Source organism: Hyaloscypha bicolor (assembly GCF_002865645.1).
Source record: "Hyaloscypha bicolor E unplaced genomic scaffold K444scaffold_92, whole genome shotgun sequence".
In the NCBI taxonomy this organism is placed as follows: Eukaryota; Fungi; Ascomycota; class Leotiomycetes; order Helotiales; family Hyaloscyphaceae; genus Hyaloscypha; species Hyaloscypha bicolor.
Window position 1 is genome coordinate 93,911 of NW_020194594.1, and position 14,206 is coordinate 108,116.

General features: G+C 48.6%; 4 protein-coding genes across 4 annotated transcripts; 3 read left to right on the forward strand and 1 right to left on the reverse strand.

The window, feature by feature from the left end:
- Nucleotides 1-854: 854 nt before the first annotated feature.
- Nucleotides 855-2,402, forward strand: K444DRAFT_591615 (NAD(P)-binding protein). Its single transcript, XM_024878198.1, has 2 exons — nt 855-1,404; nt 1,640-2,402. Exons 1-2 carry the CDS (start codon nt 934-936, stop codon nt 2,240-2,242), a joined length of 1,074 nt encoding a protein of 357 aa, XP_024735254.1. The 5' UTR covers nt 855-933; the 3' UTR covers nt 2,243-2,402.
- A 2,287-nt stretch (nt 2,403-4,689) lies between these two features.
- Nucleotides 4,690-5,408, reverse strand: K444DRAFT_531984 (uncharacterized protein; the record flags this gene model as incomplete). The annotated part of the gene is made up of 2 exons (XM_024875041.1): nt 4,690-5,128; nt 5,185-5,408. The coding sequence occupies 2 exons, from the start codon at nt 5,406-5,408 to the stop codon at nt 4,690-4,692; spliced, it is 663 nt and encodes a 220-aa protein (XP_024735255.1).
- Nucleotides 5,409-5,663: 255 nt separating this feature from the next.
- K444DRAFT_664453 (uncharacterized protein) lies at nt 5,664-8,138 on the forward strand (the record flags this gene model as incomplete). The annotated part of the gene is made up of 3 exons (XM_024886962.1): nt 5,664-5,722; nt 5,856-5,928; nt 5,986-8,138. 3 exons carry the CDS (start codon nt 5,664-5,666, stop codon nt 8,080-8,082), a joined length of 2,229 nt encoding a protein of 742 aa, XP_024735256.1. The 3' UTR covers nt 8,083-8,138.
- Nucleotides 8,139-8,321: 183 nt separating this feature from the next.
- Nucleotides 8,322-9,271, forward strand: K444DRAFT_614143 (uncharacterized protein). Its single transcript, XM_024880484.1, has one exon. The coding sequence runs from the start codon at nt 8,487-8,489 to the stop codon at nt 8,889-8,891; it is 405 nt and encodes a 134-aa protein (XP_024735257.1). The 5' UTR covers nt 8,322-8,486; the 3' UTR covers nt 8,892-9,271.
- The last annotated feature ends 4,935 nt before the right edge of the window (nt 9,272-14,206 follow it).

The window sequence follows — 14,206 nt, forward strand, 5'->3', positions numbered from 1 at the left end:
ATGAGCTGCAGCTGGAAGGTGCAATGAAGAATTCGGGAGATGCGGGATTGACTTGACAGTCAACAGGTGGGGGGCGCGGGGAGGGGGGTGCGAAGGAATGGGTTGCACTAGCTCAGGAGAGTTGAATATGCCAGAAAACTTTGTATGGAGAACTCATGTAGAATTGTTTTATTTCAAAATGGAACTGCGCGTGAATGATAAATACTTCTCTGGTGTTTAGCCTTCGGGATTATAGGGTAATACGTCGAAGTCCCTTCTTATCCCGCGCCCTTCATTGAAATGGGCGATGCTCACATTTATACCATTGTAATGCTCAGATTTGCTTTGAGCAACATGTTGAGAGAAAGCCTGTTGTAATTGTTCTTTTTTGAGAGCCAGTGTGAGCAGCAACACGGATGAAGTACATTCTGGGGGCGAGAGAACTCAAGTGAATTTTAGCGGCCTTCGGCTACATTTAGCGAGCCGCTGAACCCCTATCTGCCAAAATAGGGACGGAGACGGTACTACACCCCTCTAAACTCCCCTTTTCAGGCAATAAATGGTGAAACTTTTTCAAGTTCAATAAATCCTTTATTATTGCATATGAAATAGAAAAATACAATGGCGCTGCTAGAACTATTCTGACTGCTTTTAGCTTCCAAGTTCAGCAAACGAGACGGGGCCTAATCCGCGCAACGTACGTAATACGGGACCATGTCAGTTTACAAGGGAAGCCGCAGCCGCACAGGTTATGGTTGGGGCCATATACGAATACGGCAACAGCAATGAAAATCACCGTCCAAGTGCAGGGTTTAAAAACTACACCGTGTAACGGGTTGCACAGGGACAATCCAAACACCCCTGTTTTTACTCGAACCCCATCTCAACTGCAAACTACTCCAAAGCACTTCCTTCCACATTCAACCTCAAACTTCCACCACAGCACTACACAGCATGGCCATCAAAAACCTCACGGCTCTCATAACTGGTGGCTGTGGCCAAATCGGCCTCGCCATCACGGAGTATTTGCAATCCCATCATCCGAGCACCAAAATTCACATTCTCGACATCTCAACACCCATCAAGCCATCCCCAGGCGTAATTTACCACATAGGCAGCATCACCGATGCTTCCGTAACCTCCTCTCAATTCTCTCTCGTCAAACCAGAAATCGTGTTTCACACAGCCGGACTCATTCCATCAATCGCGGCACGTTTGGGGATGGATGAGGAAAAAGATTTTATGAATGTTAATTTGGAAGGTACGAGGATTGTCTTAGAGGAAGCGAAGAAGGCCGGAGCGAAGGCTTTTGTGTACACAAGTAGTGCGGACGTGATGAAGGGAAATAGTTGGCAGGATCTGAGGGGGGTTGATGAGGAGATGCCGATCTCTGAGGTATTTGATAATCCATATGGGAAGTCAAAGGTAAACATTTTTCTTTCTTTGGGTTTTCTCTTTATGGGATTGGGGATGGTTTGAGTGAGAACTATCTCACTATTGTTCGCTTGTCTTGACTTCATTTCAAGCTCTGCGTCGAATTGAAAGTCACGTGCATAAGCCAGCACTCCCCGAACTGCCCATATACTTCTCGGAACATCCAGGCGCAATTTAGGATTCCTCGTTGCGGTGACAGGTTCCTGAACTAACGATCTCCATCAAGGCACTAGCGGAATCCTTGGTCCTCTCCGCCTCCTCACCCACTTTCCCTACCACCGCACTCCGAGCCCATGCAGTCTTCAGCGCAAAAGACACCAACCTCCTCCCCCTCATGCTCGCCGCACCAAGGAACCTACATCTTGGGCCAGGAACAAACCTCTACGATTTCACCTATGCGCCAAATCTTGCTCACGCCCACGTTCTCGCAGCTATCAACCTCCTCACAACCACCTCAGCCCCAAGGTCGGCAGCAGGGAAAGCGTTTTTTATCACAAATTCTGAGTCCCTCCCATTTCGAGTGTTCTCGAAGCTGTTGTGGACAGTATTTGATGGGAAAGAGCCTGGGAAGGGAATCACAGTGCCGACGAATGTAGCGGTAGTGATGGTTTGGTTATCAGAGAAGATTGCGGGGTGGACGGGCAAGAAGCCTGTATTGACGACCAAGGATTTGGGGGATAGCTTGGCTGAGAGATGGTTTGACTGTGGGAGGGCAAAAGAAATTTTAGGGTATGTGCCGCAGGTGAGTATCAAGGATGCGTTGGTGGAAGCGGCTGAGGAGAAGAGGAGGTTGGGCAAAGCAGCGACAGCTGTCGCGGAGATTGGCTAGCGGTGCGTGTTGATCTTTCATGATATAAAGTTTAGCATGGAAGATAACCTGCAACAGTGGAAATGTGGAAATAATACAAAAAGGTTCTTCTTTACTTTGAAAATAAGAGAGGGAGATCCTCCCCAGTAAATGGAGGAAGACTTTGCAAAAGCATTGAGGCCTTCTCATTTCCAACTTTCTTCATCCATCATATGATTGGTTGCAGATTATACTGTAAGAGGACGTATAACGGCGCGCTGGAAGTACCAATATTCGAACAGCCTCAAGCCAATTGGATGCAAAATGATTTTGATTGTTCTTAATGGAAGCAAAAAAAAAAGGAGTTTCTCTGCTTCGATTTCTTATAAATACCGCGCCTCTTTATTTCCGAGCATTAAGAATCCGAAAATGATTTCAAACGCCTTTTATTGGATCCAGCTTTTTCTGAGCATACGAGCCAGCTAAATGATTGGCTACTCAAGTTTTTCCATGACGCCCCATGACCGCTCCACGTACATATTAGTATTCAACCTCGATTGCATCCCCAGTCACTACTTTCTAGGAGGATTAGAAGGAGTCAAAGTAACACACTCTGGATCCAGACGAAACGCCTTATCAATTGTGCACCCAAGTACCGCCGACATTGCGTCCATACACATGCGGCTCCTAAGTCTGCCTAGCTCGGCAATTCATAGTCTAGATCGTGCAGTGAAACCAGGAGGATTTGTTTGAGCCGTTTGTTGGTTCACAAACGGTCTCCATTGGAGACACGGAGAAAAGAAAAAGGCTGGGAAAGGAGATGGATAAAGAACCCCCAATCCATCTCCAGCCCGAGAGGGGTAAGTCAACCAAAAATATATTAACTCTTCATGCATAATACGCGAAAGCCATGACAGCTACTCAAGACAACAACAATCCTGCATTGAAATGTATGCCACTCGTATCTGAGGTAGTCACTAATGAGGGTGGAATTTAGGTCGAGGTGGTGTTACTCGGAAAGGCCTTGGTGGCTGGCGAGGTTGTTCCTAGTACGAATCTGTTAGCTCTCTCTCAGTACATGAGACGGAGAGATAAATCAACCTGGTAATGAAGTATAGGAGGTCGATTTTGTGCCAGGAGAAGTTGATACGTCCCAGGGTCAAGACCCAGAAGCGTAAGCGTTGGAGAAGGTACATCTGAGGAACTCTTAATGGACAACGAGGCAATACTGAGCGCGGATATCAACGAAGATAAGAATGATGATTGGTCTGACATGAAGCTTTCAAGCGAGTTGAGGGTAATCGAGTCAGCAGTAGGATTAAGGCGTAAATTGGTCGTTGGGGAACTTAAGACTTCATTAGAATGTATTCAACGATACAACGGCTATGTGGGACAATAGATACGTAATCAAACCCATCATCATTAGTGACTCCCTGAACAACACAGCTCCATCCTCCATCGACCATGTCACCAGGATTTGCCACACAGATTTCGAACTCCAGAGAGAATCAAAAATTCTAATTGATGATCTAACCTAAAGGCTAAGCAGTTTTAAGGAACCTATGTTCATCTCTAGAGAATGGCGATCGGCGATCACATTGAAAGCGGTTCAAGCCTTAATGGAAAGCCGAACCCGAGCAGAATGAAGATAAATCGAGGAATCCAACATCAATGAGTTTCAATCAATACACACCTCGGCTTTCTCCGTTTGGGCCAGAGCGAATCCATCTCAAAATGAACCCCCCTTAAAGTGTAGCTCACAAAGTAGGTTTTCGCATTGGGGACGCGTGCGTGTTGCAATGTGGCTGTGGCTTGCTTGTGTTACTGGGATACGCTGGGCGCCAATGGTGAGCTGCAATGCTTTCTTCTGTAAAAAGAGATATTAAGCGACGCCAAGCACGACACAACTTCACCATGTCTTGGCAACTTATTTTGGGATGCAGTGCGGGATCCTTGAGCGCGATTCGGCTTCCCGGGGCAAATATCAAACCTGGACAGAACATGATGGGTGAGCAATTCACCAGGGCCGATCAGGTGCCCAGGCAGCTCAGATGAGCCGAGTGAAGATGAGTTGATGGTGAAGTAACCAGTTCCAGCATCATCGTCAGGGGAACATGAAACAAACTTCCGGCTCTCATCGGGATAGAAATACTCAATTGAGCTTCATTATCGTTGGTTCATTGACTAGAGAAAACGAAAAGACACTCGATTGTGTTTATGGTTCCTTCGTGACGCGAAAGCCAAGTTTTGCCAAAGTCGACACCTCGGAATACTTCATGTCAAAGCAACAAAAGATACCAGAAAGATGAAGAGAGCACACAAACCAGCCATCTATAGACACCAAAGCGAGCCCCATCAGAAGTTTTCGTCGTTGTTGCTGTCTGGGAAGCCGTCGCTGCCGTTCTCGAAGGAGGAGGAGTGATCAGCAAGCTTGAAGTCTTGCTCGGACCCAGAATGGTCACCACATCCCCAGAAGTTGGCTGCTACCATCAATAAAGTCTCACCTGAAGCCAAGGAAATGTACTTACAAGTCCAGTCCCGATGATACTTTGAAAGTTGGGACAGTCATAACCGATCAAATTCGACAATGTGGCCGGGATGCCCAAGCAAGAAGTGTTTCCCGCAAAGTTGCATTGATAATCCAGGCTTAGAAACCTCGGTTGACAAACACATGAAGTGAAGGCGGCATCGGGAGTCTTAAAGGTATTTCCGCAATTGTCGTATAGTAGTTGGGCAGTTTGGCATGCATCTACTGCACCGGGGCAGAGTGGGCGATAGGTTGCGGTAATTGTACCGAGCGGTGGTGTCGTGACTGTCAAGGAGGGAGGGAGAAAGGTGTTACAAAGGCTATGCCACAGGCTCAGTGCAGATTGGTACTCGTAGTCAAGGTGGCCGTCTTGGAAACAGACTCTTACTTCGCTCTCGCAGCTACGGTAGCAAGTCAGTTTAAATATTGCCCTTTGGTCAGCGAGCGAAAGTCGTACCCAAAGAGAGAGTTAATGTAATCTTGATTACAAAGACACTCTTTCCACGCTTGATCGGTGGGAAGATATGGGCAAGTGTTGCCAAAATATAGGAAGTGGTTGCAGTTTGGGAATGCTGTCTGTTGACTTTCGGGAACGCAAGAAGGTGAAAATAAACTTGATGTATCCGCGAGAGCAGAACTACATATATTTGAGACAATAACAAAACTGTAGATCCATTTCATCGAAAAGGATTGCATTTTAAGATCGATGAAAGATGGGATCATGAGGGGTGGAATTCTCTCATCGATTCTGAGGACTTGGCAAATGAATACAGCCGGGATTGTACTTTTGTAAAGGCGGGGTAAAGGTAGAAATCCACAATAAATAAAACGTTGTCTGCCTAGATAAGCAACGCCGGGGCGAATTTCAACTTCTCTCCCTGGTGGAGCTGCATGTGCTATGTGTGACATGCAAGGGAAAGTTGGTCAAGTGGCACTATGTCTGCAGCTTGCTGGGCTTTGATTGTGCGCCGGGAGCTCTTGGTTACCTTAAACAGGTGATGGCTTGGGAATTTAGTGGTGTGTTGCCGGGAGCCCTTGTCTATGTCTCAAATTTTTTATCCCGCTCCTCATCCCGCTTTGTCTTCAGCTGAACCCACACGACAAAAAACAAATATGGCCATCACTTAGGTTTCCACACTACGGCGAAGCCTCGGTCAATCGGTTTCATCGATTACAGGAGCCGGAGAACATATGCGGTAGAGTACGTATAAACTCAAAATATTTGTTAACGGTGCTAAGGATACAAACAGACTCGTAGTTCAGTACTCCAAGGATGCCAAAGCGAGCTGCACAGGCTGTGCCAACCTCCACAGCATCACCGAATGGGATTTCAGAGAGCAAGCTGCCTCGAAATGGGTCACCTCCGCTCCCAAATCAGAGAACCCTCTTGGAGAAAGCTCAAGCACTGGCATGGAAATGTATCCATCCATGGAGAACTTTCCAGAGCCACAAAGACAAACGAAAAAGAATCAAGAAGCCCCCGGAAAAGAAGCCACCATTTAATCTGAGTCTTTGGGGGCTGCTAATTCTGCTCATCTTCGAAGTCCTCATACTCACCGCCCTCGCGGTCCTCTGGGTTCTTACTACGAAGTACAACGGATTCGTTGATGTTCCCGATACCCCAGCATCAATAACAGCCTCCAAAAACATCCACGAAAGACTCCTATGGATTTATTCTCTTCTTTGGACTTCCGTCCCCGCATTCATCGTAACAATGTGTGGAGCGCTTTTTGCAACCACCCTCCGTGCACTGCAGGATTCTCGGCCAACCATCGAACTGAGAAGAGCGTCGGATTCAGGCTCGAAAACTTTTTCATATGGCCCCAGAAAAGCTGGGTTTTTATTGCCATTCAGGAGAAAAGCTCCAAGTCATCAAATAGGGGAGAAAGCGAAGGCAAAGCACACTGTTTTGCTTGACTACGGACGTGACTGGTTTCCGTTTGTCGATTCATACCATGCGTTTCAAAACAAACATTTCCTCATCAGCGCGTGCACGATAGTAAAGTGGTTCTTTGTCGCAATTGGCCCATTGGCAGCAGCTATCATTTCCATCGGAAATGTTCCTTCTTCCAAAGGCATTGCGGTAACAACCAATTCCTTTTTCGATGACAATAAGAACGTGTCATCCAGCCGGCTCGCTCTCCAGTCTACCTCGGCCATCCTGCTCAATAACGCAAGCTCACATCCCTGGTCCACGGATATGTATTCTGTTGTGCCCTTCTTCGCAAATTCCGAAACTCCTGGAAATCTGTCAGCCGACACCAGGACGTTTTCTGGGACGTTAGACTGCGTCCCTATTAGCGTTGAGACTCTCCAAAGTGCAGGCAACCTCACTCTGGTCGATCAAGTTGTTCCTACCTTTAATTTCGTGGATCGAGGGTGTCCAGGAAGCACATTCCTTACGGTAGCCCAAGATACACCTGTGTACGCGAACACTTTCTATCTAGATTGCCCGTACGAAGCTGTACCCATGAGGCTGGTGCTCCTCACCGGGGTTTACGAAAATACTTCCAGGTATCTTCTCGGCAACGTTTCCCTCATATCATGTATACCGTACTTTTGGAAATCTATTTCCCGCGTCACTGTACTATCCGCTGCCAATTCACTAGAAAAACCCGGACAGATTTTGAACATAGTTGAAGATAAGTCTTCCGTCAAACAATGGCTGCCATCTTTGTGGAGCAGATGGATGCCCGAAATTACCGAATATCGGGTTCAAGACCCTCGACTCCTAATGGATGCGGATGATTTTGGATTCATAACATATAACTACGCAATGAATTCAAGCGGAACGATCGACTTCGCTCAAGCAATGAATATTACCTTCAGCGTCCTTTTCGCTACTTTCTCCACGTTGGAAGCTTACTCTCCTTTACCGGAGAGTTTCGCTTCCAATGGAACACTTTCGCGACCTGGGAACAGACTTTTCGTTGTCTTCTTGCCAGCAACGATCGTCACCTTCGTCATGGCACTCTCTTTTGTGGTTACTATATGGATTTCATTTTATGCCTACAAGCACAGAGTTATTCTCAAAGAGCATGTGGGTCTGATCTTAGGGCACGCACTCTTGTTGGAAGGAAACGACGGGGTCGGCAGTTTTGTCGACGCAGTCAGGGCAGACTTACGAAGACAAGCAGAGGTGGCTATCAGAGCACCGGATAATAAGACAATCAAGAAAATTGGGGAAGCTTCCAGTGATGTGACTGTGAATCTCCAGATGGAAAATATGATAAGACATGGAGATCTCGTCCAGTACGCGGAGGACTTTGGAAATTTGAAGGACTGGGACTGCTGGGTAGACGACGATGGAAAGCTTTGGATGCGAGAGCCTGCGCCAACAGACAATTCCACTTAAGCAAAGCCCCGGAAGCGTATGCTCGGGCAGATTATTAGAAATAATGCAACACTTTCAGCTAGGAAGCAAAAGACTTTCAAGTCTGGTCCCAAGTCTCCACCTCCACCCCGAAAAGAATCTGCACCAATTCAAAACAACATAAAAATCGCAATACATCAGCTTTGAAATCCAAGCTATCACCTCTCTATAGTCCACTTGGCAGTCTCCTTCTCGACTCTCATAAAACTACTAAAGCAGAACCGTCACCAATTTAATCGACCTACGAACCACAATATAAACTTCCCAATTTCACTGAATATAATATCACTGGGTCACACGTTGCAAGTCTTTCAAGCAATGAATCAGAACGTCAAGATCCTGTTCGAGAAAGTCAACAACCACCATGCCCACCTCACTCCACTATCATGCACTCGCGCGTCCCATTCCACCCCCTCGACCCCCTCGTTACCCTCGTTACCCTCGCTACCCTCACGCTTCCTTCCCTCCCAAAAAAGAAAACATCCAAAATCCCAAACCTCAACGGGAACCTACAAAACGTCGTCCGATCACGTGACACACATCCAACTCCCTCCCCACTCACCACTCTGGTGAACCTAGCGCGCCATCGACCATCTCAACCCCCGTCTCATATATCCTCCACCCTCTCCATGTTCCCTCCCGCGAGCTTGCGAGCAAGCCCTCCCTCAATCGATCTCGATCTCGATCCCAAGTTCAGCCACGCTCGCTGGTGCTTTTCAAGCTGTGGCGCTGCGGCGGGGCTGGCTCCGCGCCAGGACACACTTTCGCTGCTTTTGCTCGACGTGGGGTGAGATGGATTGGAAGAGTCTGAGATTGTGTGATTTTGGTCTTGAAATTATAGCAGATGAAGAGAGTGGTTGGGGGTGGTGGTGAGTGGTGGTGGAGGGGTAATTGCACTTGCAATTGGCGCTTCGAGTAAGCAGCTGGACGACAAATTTCGTTTCGATGATATTTGTTTATTGTTGGGATTTGGAAATGAGCAATTGAAATTTGGATTGGGAGGGGAGGGGGGATGCTTGGGCTGATGTAGACTGGAGGGAGATTGGCGAGACGATCTTGCGGGAGATCGGCGTCGTCGGGGCGATTGTGATGAGCTTCGAGCTTTCCTAAAGTAGAATTGACAGAACGTGGCAGAACGTGGCTAACAAGGGATGGCAAGACGGTCGGTCGTAAATAATACTCCGTAGTGTGAACTTTCACAAGCTTGATGGAAATGGTCACTAAAAATGCAAAGAGGAACCGCCAGTAAAATATACAAGAATCGAATTGGTTCAAATATATAGTTTATCGTCAAGGTCATCAACAGGGTATGTACAAGAATTAACCTCCTCTCTTCATCGATCCAAACAAGAATCGAAGACTCAAAAAACGGTGTCAAGTGTAAGAATCAAAAATACCAAGTATCGATTCCCGCTCCCTTGGTGTTGAGAGCAAGGAAGATATATCCATTATGCAACGCCGTGAACCATCCCTCCTTTGCCAATTGATTGGGTATAGACGCCACTTTTGATTCCATTTCCTGGTGTGTTGTGTCGAATCGAGTCGAATCGAGTCGCTGGACGGACACACGTATGTAATCTCCCATCCCATTCCCAATTTCCCATGTACAGTTTTCTCATCCTATCTACACACCACCCTCGCACTTGTCGTATATACGTTCAAAGCAACCAACTCGCTACCAGCAACACCAATGCAAATATCCCAACATTTGAAAGTGGTTGCGAGACTTGGGCGCCAGATGTGGCTGCAGCGGCTAAGCTGGAATTCACGAAGGAAGGTCCACAGTTGACGTTCACTTGCATTGCTGCGGAGACGTAGTCGAATGCGAGAGCACTGCTCCTATCACTGGTCGCAGCTTCAAACACTGCCATCGTCTGCTTCAAGCACGTTGAACAAGTCGGCTGACTGCCTCCCACCAAAGTAGTATTCAGCGGCAGGAAGTAAATGTAGCTGTCCGCCGGGTTCGTGGCATTGGTGATAGCGTCTGCGAAGCAATATGATGCCGTCGAGGGATTCTTCAAGCATGAAGCTCGGTAAAGAGGTTGGTACGCCATCAATCCCAGACGTGCGTATGAGATTAGAGGGTTTTCAGCTTCGAAGTCCGCTCCACAGGTAACTAGGGTCGTGAGGTTTGCAGCGTATTGTGCCATTACTTTGCTGCATGTTGGGAAATCTGCTGCGCAGGTATGGTCGAGGGTTTGGGTTATGCGGGTGACTGATTTCTCGGTTTGGAAGAAGGAATTGGAGTTCTGTTAAGTGAGATGTTAGATAATGTTGTAGGGGAAGAGGGACCAATTAGCGGGCATACTTGGAGGAGTAGAGAGAATGGCAGGCATGATTTGAATGTGCTATTCGTGAGCATGCTAGTCATGAAGGATGAACAGCTTGAAGTGATGTTGTTGCTGAATCCGATGTCGAAAGGAACTGGCAATTGGCTGGTGGCAAGCGGCGTAGCCGCGATCAGAGTGCTTGACAACGCCACTGTAGTAGTAGCCGTCCCCGACACGGTTGACGTTGAACTTGATGAGTCCTTCGAAGCATGTTCGTCGCGCCGTCTAAGATCGCCAGCTGTTTCGTGCAGCGCTTGCAGCCTTTCCGGGGTCCACGCTGGATCAGCAAGAAGTGGTCCCAACCCGGCTAGACCAGATGCCGATCCAGATCCCAGACCATCGTCCTGGGCCTCGATCATCTGCTCTTCAATGTACGCTGTTGCTGAAGAAAACGAAAGACAGCATGTTAGGAATATCAAGAAGAAAAGGTGGGTGGTTTGGATTGGGCGATGACGGAGCCAAGGCATGTGTTCGTTTCTTCGCCGAGGGGTGGGATTATGGTGCGACACCGGATGTGTCGAAGATAGAGTCGTCAAACAATAACAGACATCCCGTTTGCCCTCCATTATGAATTCGAAATGACGGAATAATTCAATCTCTTATAATCGTGGTTCCAGCATCACTCGGACTGTGAGTCGACAACCAGATGTCGTCCCCGGAATACCTCGAACTTGCGAAAGCGGAAACAGACAGGTCCCAGAAGCAAAGCTTTGGAAGGCGTGGGAGAGGCTTTGCGTTATCCAATTGTTCTTTGGCTACCAGCTTCTGCAGATTGTCGGGATGAGCTGCAGGTTGAGTCTCTGGTCAGCCCTGGTTGGTTTCTTCTAGGTGATCGATCTTGAGTACTTCTAGAAGGATGGGAGGGTGTGGTTGGGTGATCCGAACATAGGTAAATGAGTGACAATAGTTGGTATCCGTAGGTGTTTGGAAGTGTTCTGTGTCCAGACCTTGGTGTTTTCTCCTCAGTTGGGTATATGGGTCGATCGATACAGGCAGAATGCAACTCGCACCTCACTCGCACCGCATCTGATGGGAGCACCACCCTTTTGTTCGCGGCACCTTGTCAATATTGGACAGGCCTGCTTCCCGAGCGGTGGGGGGAGGGACTGGGACCGCTGGAACAGGCCCTGGACGCCCCGGCATGCAGCCAAATATTGAAATATTGAGCGCCCCCCAGCGCCTCTGCAGGGTCCCACAAGGAAGGCGATAACAGCCAGCGTCGATTCTGGCCTGGACACACCCCACCTGAGCTCACCTCTTCCCTACTCCGCAGAGCAATTCTGCTTTTTCCTGGCTGCCGGGCTATGGGGCTACATAAATTAAACCCCTCAGCAAAGACCAGATGACGGTAGGTTCCCCTCACGGTGCCGACCGTTGCAATTTGTGAGCGCCATCCTTCACTCCTAGTCTCCCTCTCCATCCCCGACTGCTCCGCCTCGCCTCGGGCTTCGATGGCTTCGATATTGCGGCACTCTGGCGACCGCCCGGCTTCCGGCCACGCCTGTCTGCCAAGGACTAGAGGACGACTGTGGTCTAGACCCGAGGTTGTGCTGTTCCTGAACGGGAATCTTCGATCTCGCTGCCGCTGTTCCTTGCCAGCGGGCCAACGCTCCTCCACTCGCGGGTCTACCTCCGTAGAACAGCTGCCAGGTGGCACGCAACTTCCCCATAAAAGTCTACGAGCCTTTCCGCTTCCAGAGCCGCTGCTTGCAAACGAAATGAGCCCAATGGCAGCCAGCGGCGGCAGCCATACCAATTGGACACTAGACCTTGGTTATATTTGGCGGCGTTAATGCCCACTTGAGCGCCAAATTCTACGCGACCGCGGCGGTTGGCTGAAGCTTTTCATGGCCAGAATGGAGTTTGATGATGTTTTCATGGCATATGGGTGTACGTGAATTTAAGATTCCCACCCTACTGAAAGAACCAAGAGTTTAAAGTTGGATGAGGAATCAACTTCAAACATGTAAGGTTAATGAGCAAAAAGCACGTTCCTTGCGGAACTGTGCGCGGGTACGACGCGAGCGCGGCGAAAACCGCTGGATACTGAATCACAGATAGCAGCAAGCCCTATTCATCTGCACAAAGCCCCCATAACGGTCTGTAAGATACTAAGACTGTAATCTATTCCTGCAGGTTCCCTCATCTGTGCATGAAAAACCTTGGCAGTATGCACCGACAAATTTCCATATATTAATTATCCTTCCGGCAAGTGGATCACTCGCATAACTTTATCAATTTTCTTCCTCGCTTGGCGGCATTTACCCCTAACCCCCAAACCTTAAGATCCCCCATCTCGTCTCTCCTCCAACCACCCCCCTAACACAATATCAATGTCGACACACCCTTCCAGAAAGTTTGCTGATTCTTCCATGGCACTCTTGATTACGCTCATTACACTCGTAGAAGGTGGCCTCTCTCGGCCCTTCGAAATATTACCCCGAGAATGGCGTGCGTGCCGTCTCTTGAGCTCCATCGGTGGTGCACTTGCGAACGTACGCCATCGACGGGTTGGCACCGTGTGGAGCCTGTCATCAATCGAATTGACTCTGAACGGTGCAGCGGCGCTGACGGGGAAGACGCAGTCAGCACACCAGGAACGCCACCAATATTAGATAGCGATAGCGATGCAGCCCTTCTGTCAAACGAGCGAAGCCACTCACCATGCCGTGCCGCCTGCCGCACCGATCATCCGATCTCGATGGCTTCCATGGTTTTCATTAGTCGCACGGTGGTGCTGCTTCATTACTGAAAGTTCGATGTTTGGTTTGAATCCGTCTGAAGTTTTCGGAGTCATTTTAACTCATTTCGACCTGAGAGAAGTCTCTGTTGACGATGAGATGACTGCACGTGTTCAAAGGAAATTATTTTGGAAATTGGCGAGCGCTTGCCTGGTGTGTTGATAAAGTGATAGGGGGAGACAGCGTGAGCACAAGTGTACGGTACGATGACACGAAGTTGATGGAAATTCCCGAGTGTGTGGACCGTGGGAGCCCGAGTGCGACTGGGGAAATTATGTGTCGCCCATTTATTGTACAAGTCTCATATCAACATCAGCGGCTGGTCCATTCGTGGAACTTGGAAGATAAGATCGAGTTCTGGATGTTGGTTTGGAACGCCAGGTGTGAGGCGGGAGCCATCACGCGGAAGTCACTCGTGCAGCACACTCCAAAGCACCAAGCCTTCTTTCTGCTGTTGGACGTTCGTCATCATCCCTCCCTTCAGTATTGGCACCGAAATTCCATGGGAGTACTTTCAATATGTCTTCTTCCTAACAAGGCCACAAGCAACATTCGACAAGCTCACTGAGCTCTACCCTGCTCTGTACAATGGTAGCTATGCCTGGACGAAGGGGCTCATGCGAGAAACACAAGTCTGGGCTGGTGGCGTGGCGCTAACGTGCAGTGTGAACTAGGTCCCGAAAGCCTTGCAACCGCTCAAGAAACACGGAAAGTAGAATCCTGGGGCGTACATGTCGAGCGTGCCGAATGATACTGTTGCTATGCATGGTATGGACCTCCTGTCCACTTTCTACGACGGGCCCGAAGGGAACCCGATCGCTATTCCCGAGGTAGCGCTCGTGCATCAGCGCTTCTTGGTTAAATTTATGAAGTATGGGGACCCGAATGTTGTGGTAGGGGTCCCGAAGTTTGAGGGGTATGATGCGGGGAAAGGTAATAATCCGTTGAATTATAATAGATTGGATGGGAAGGGGAGAGCGGGGTTTGTGAAGATTGTGGATCCGGATGTTATTGAGAGGTGTGCGTGGTGGGAGA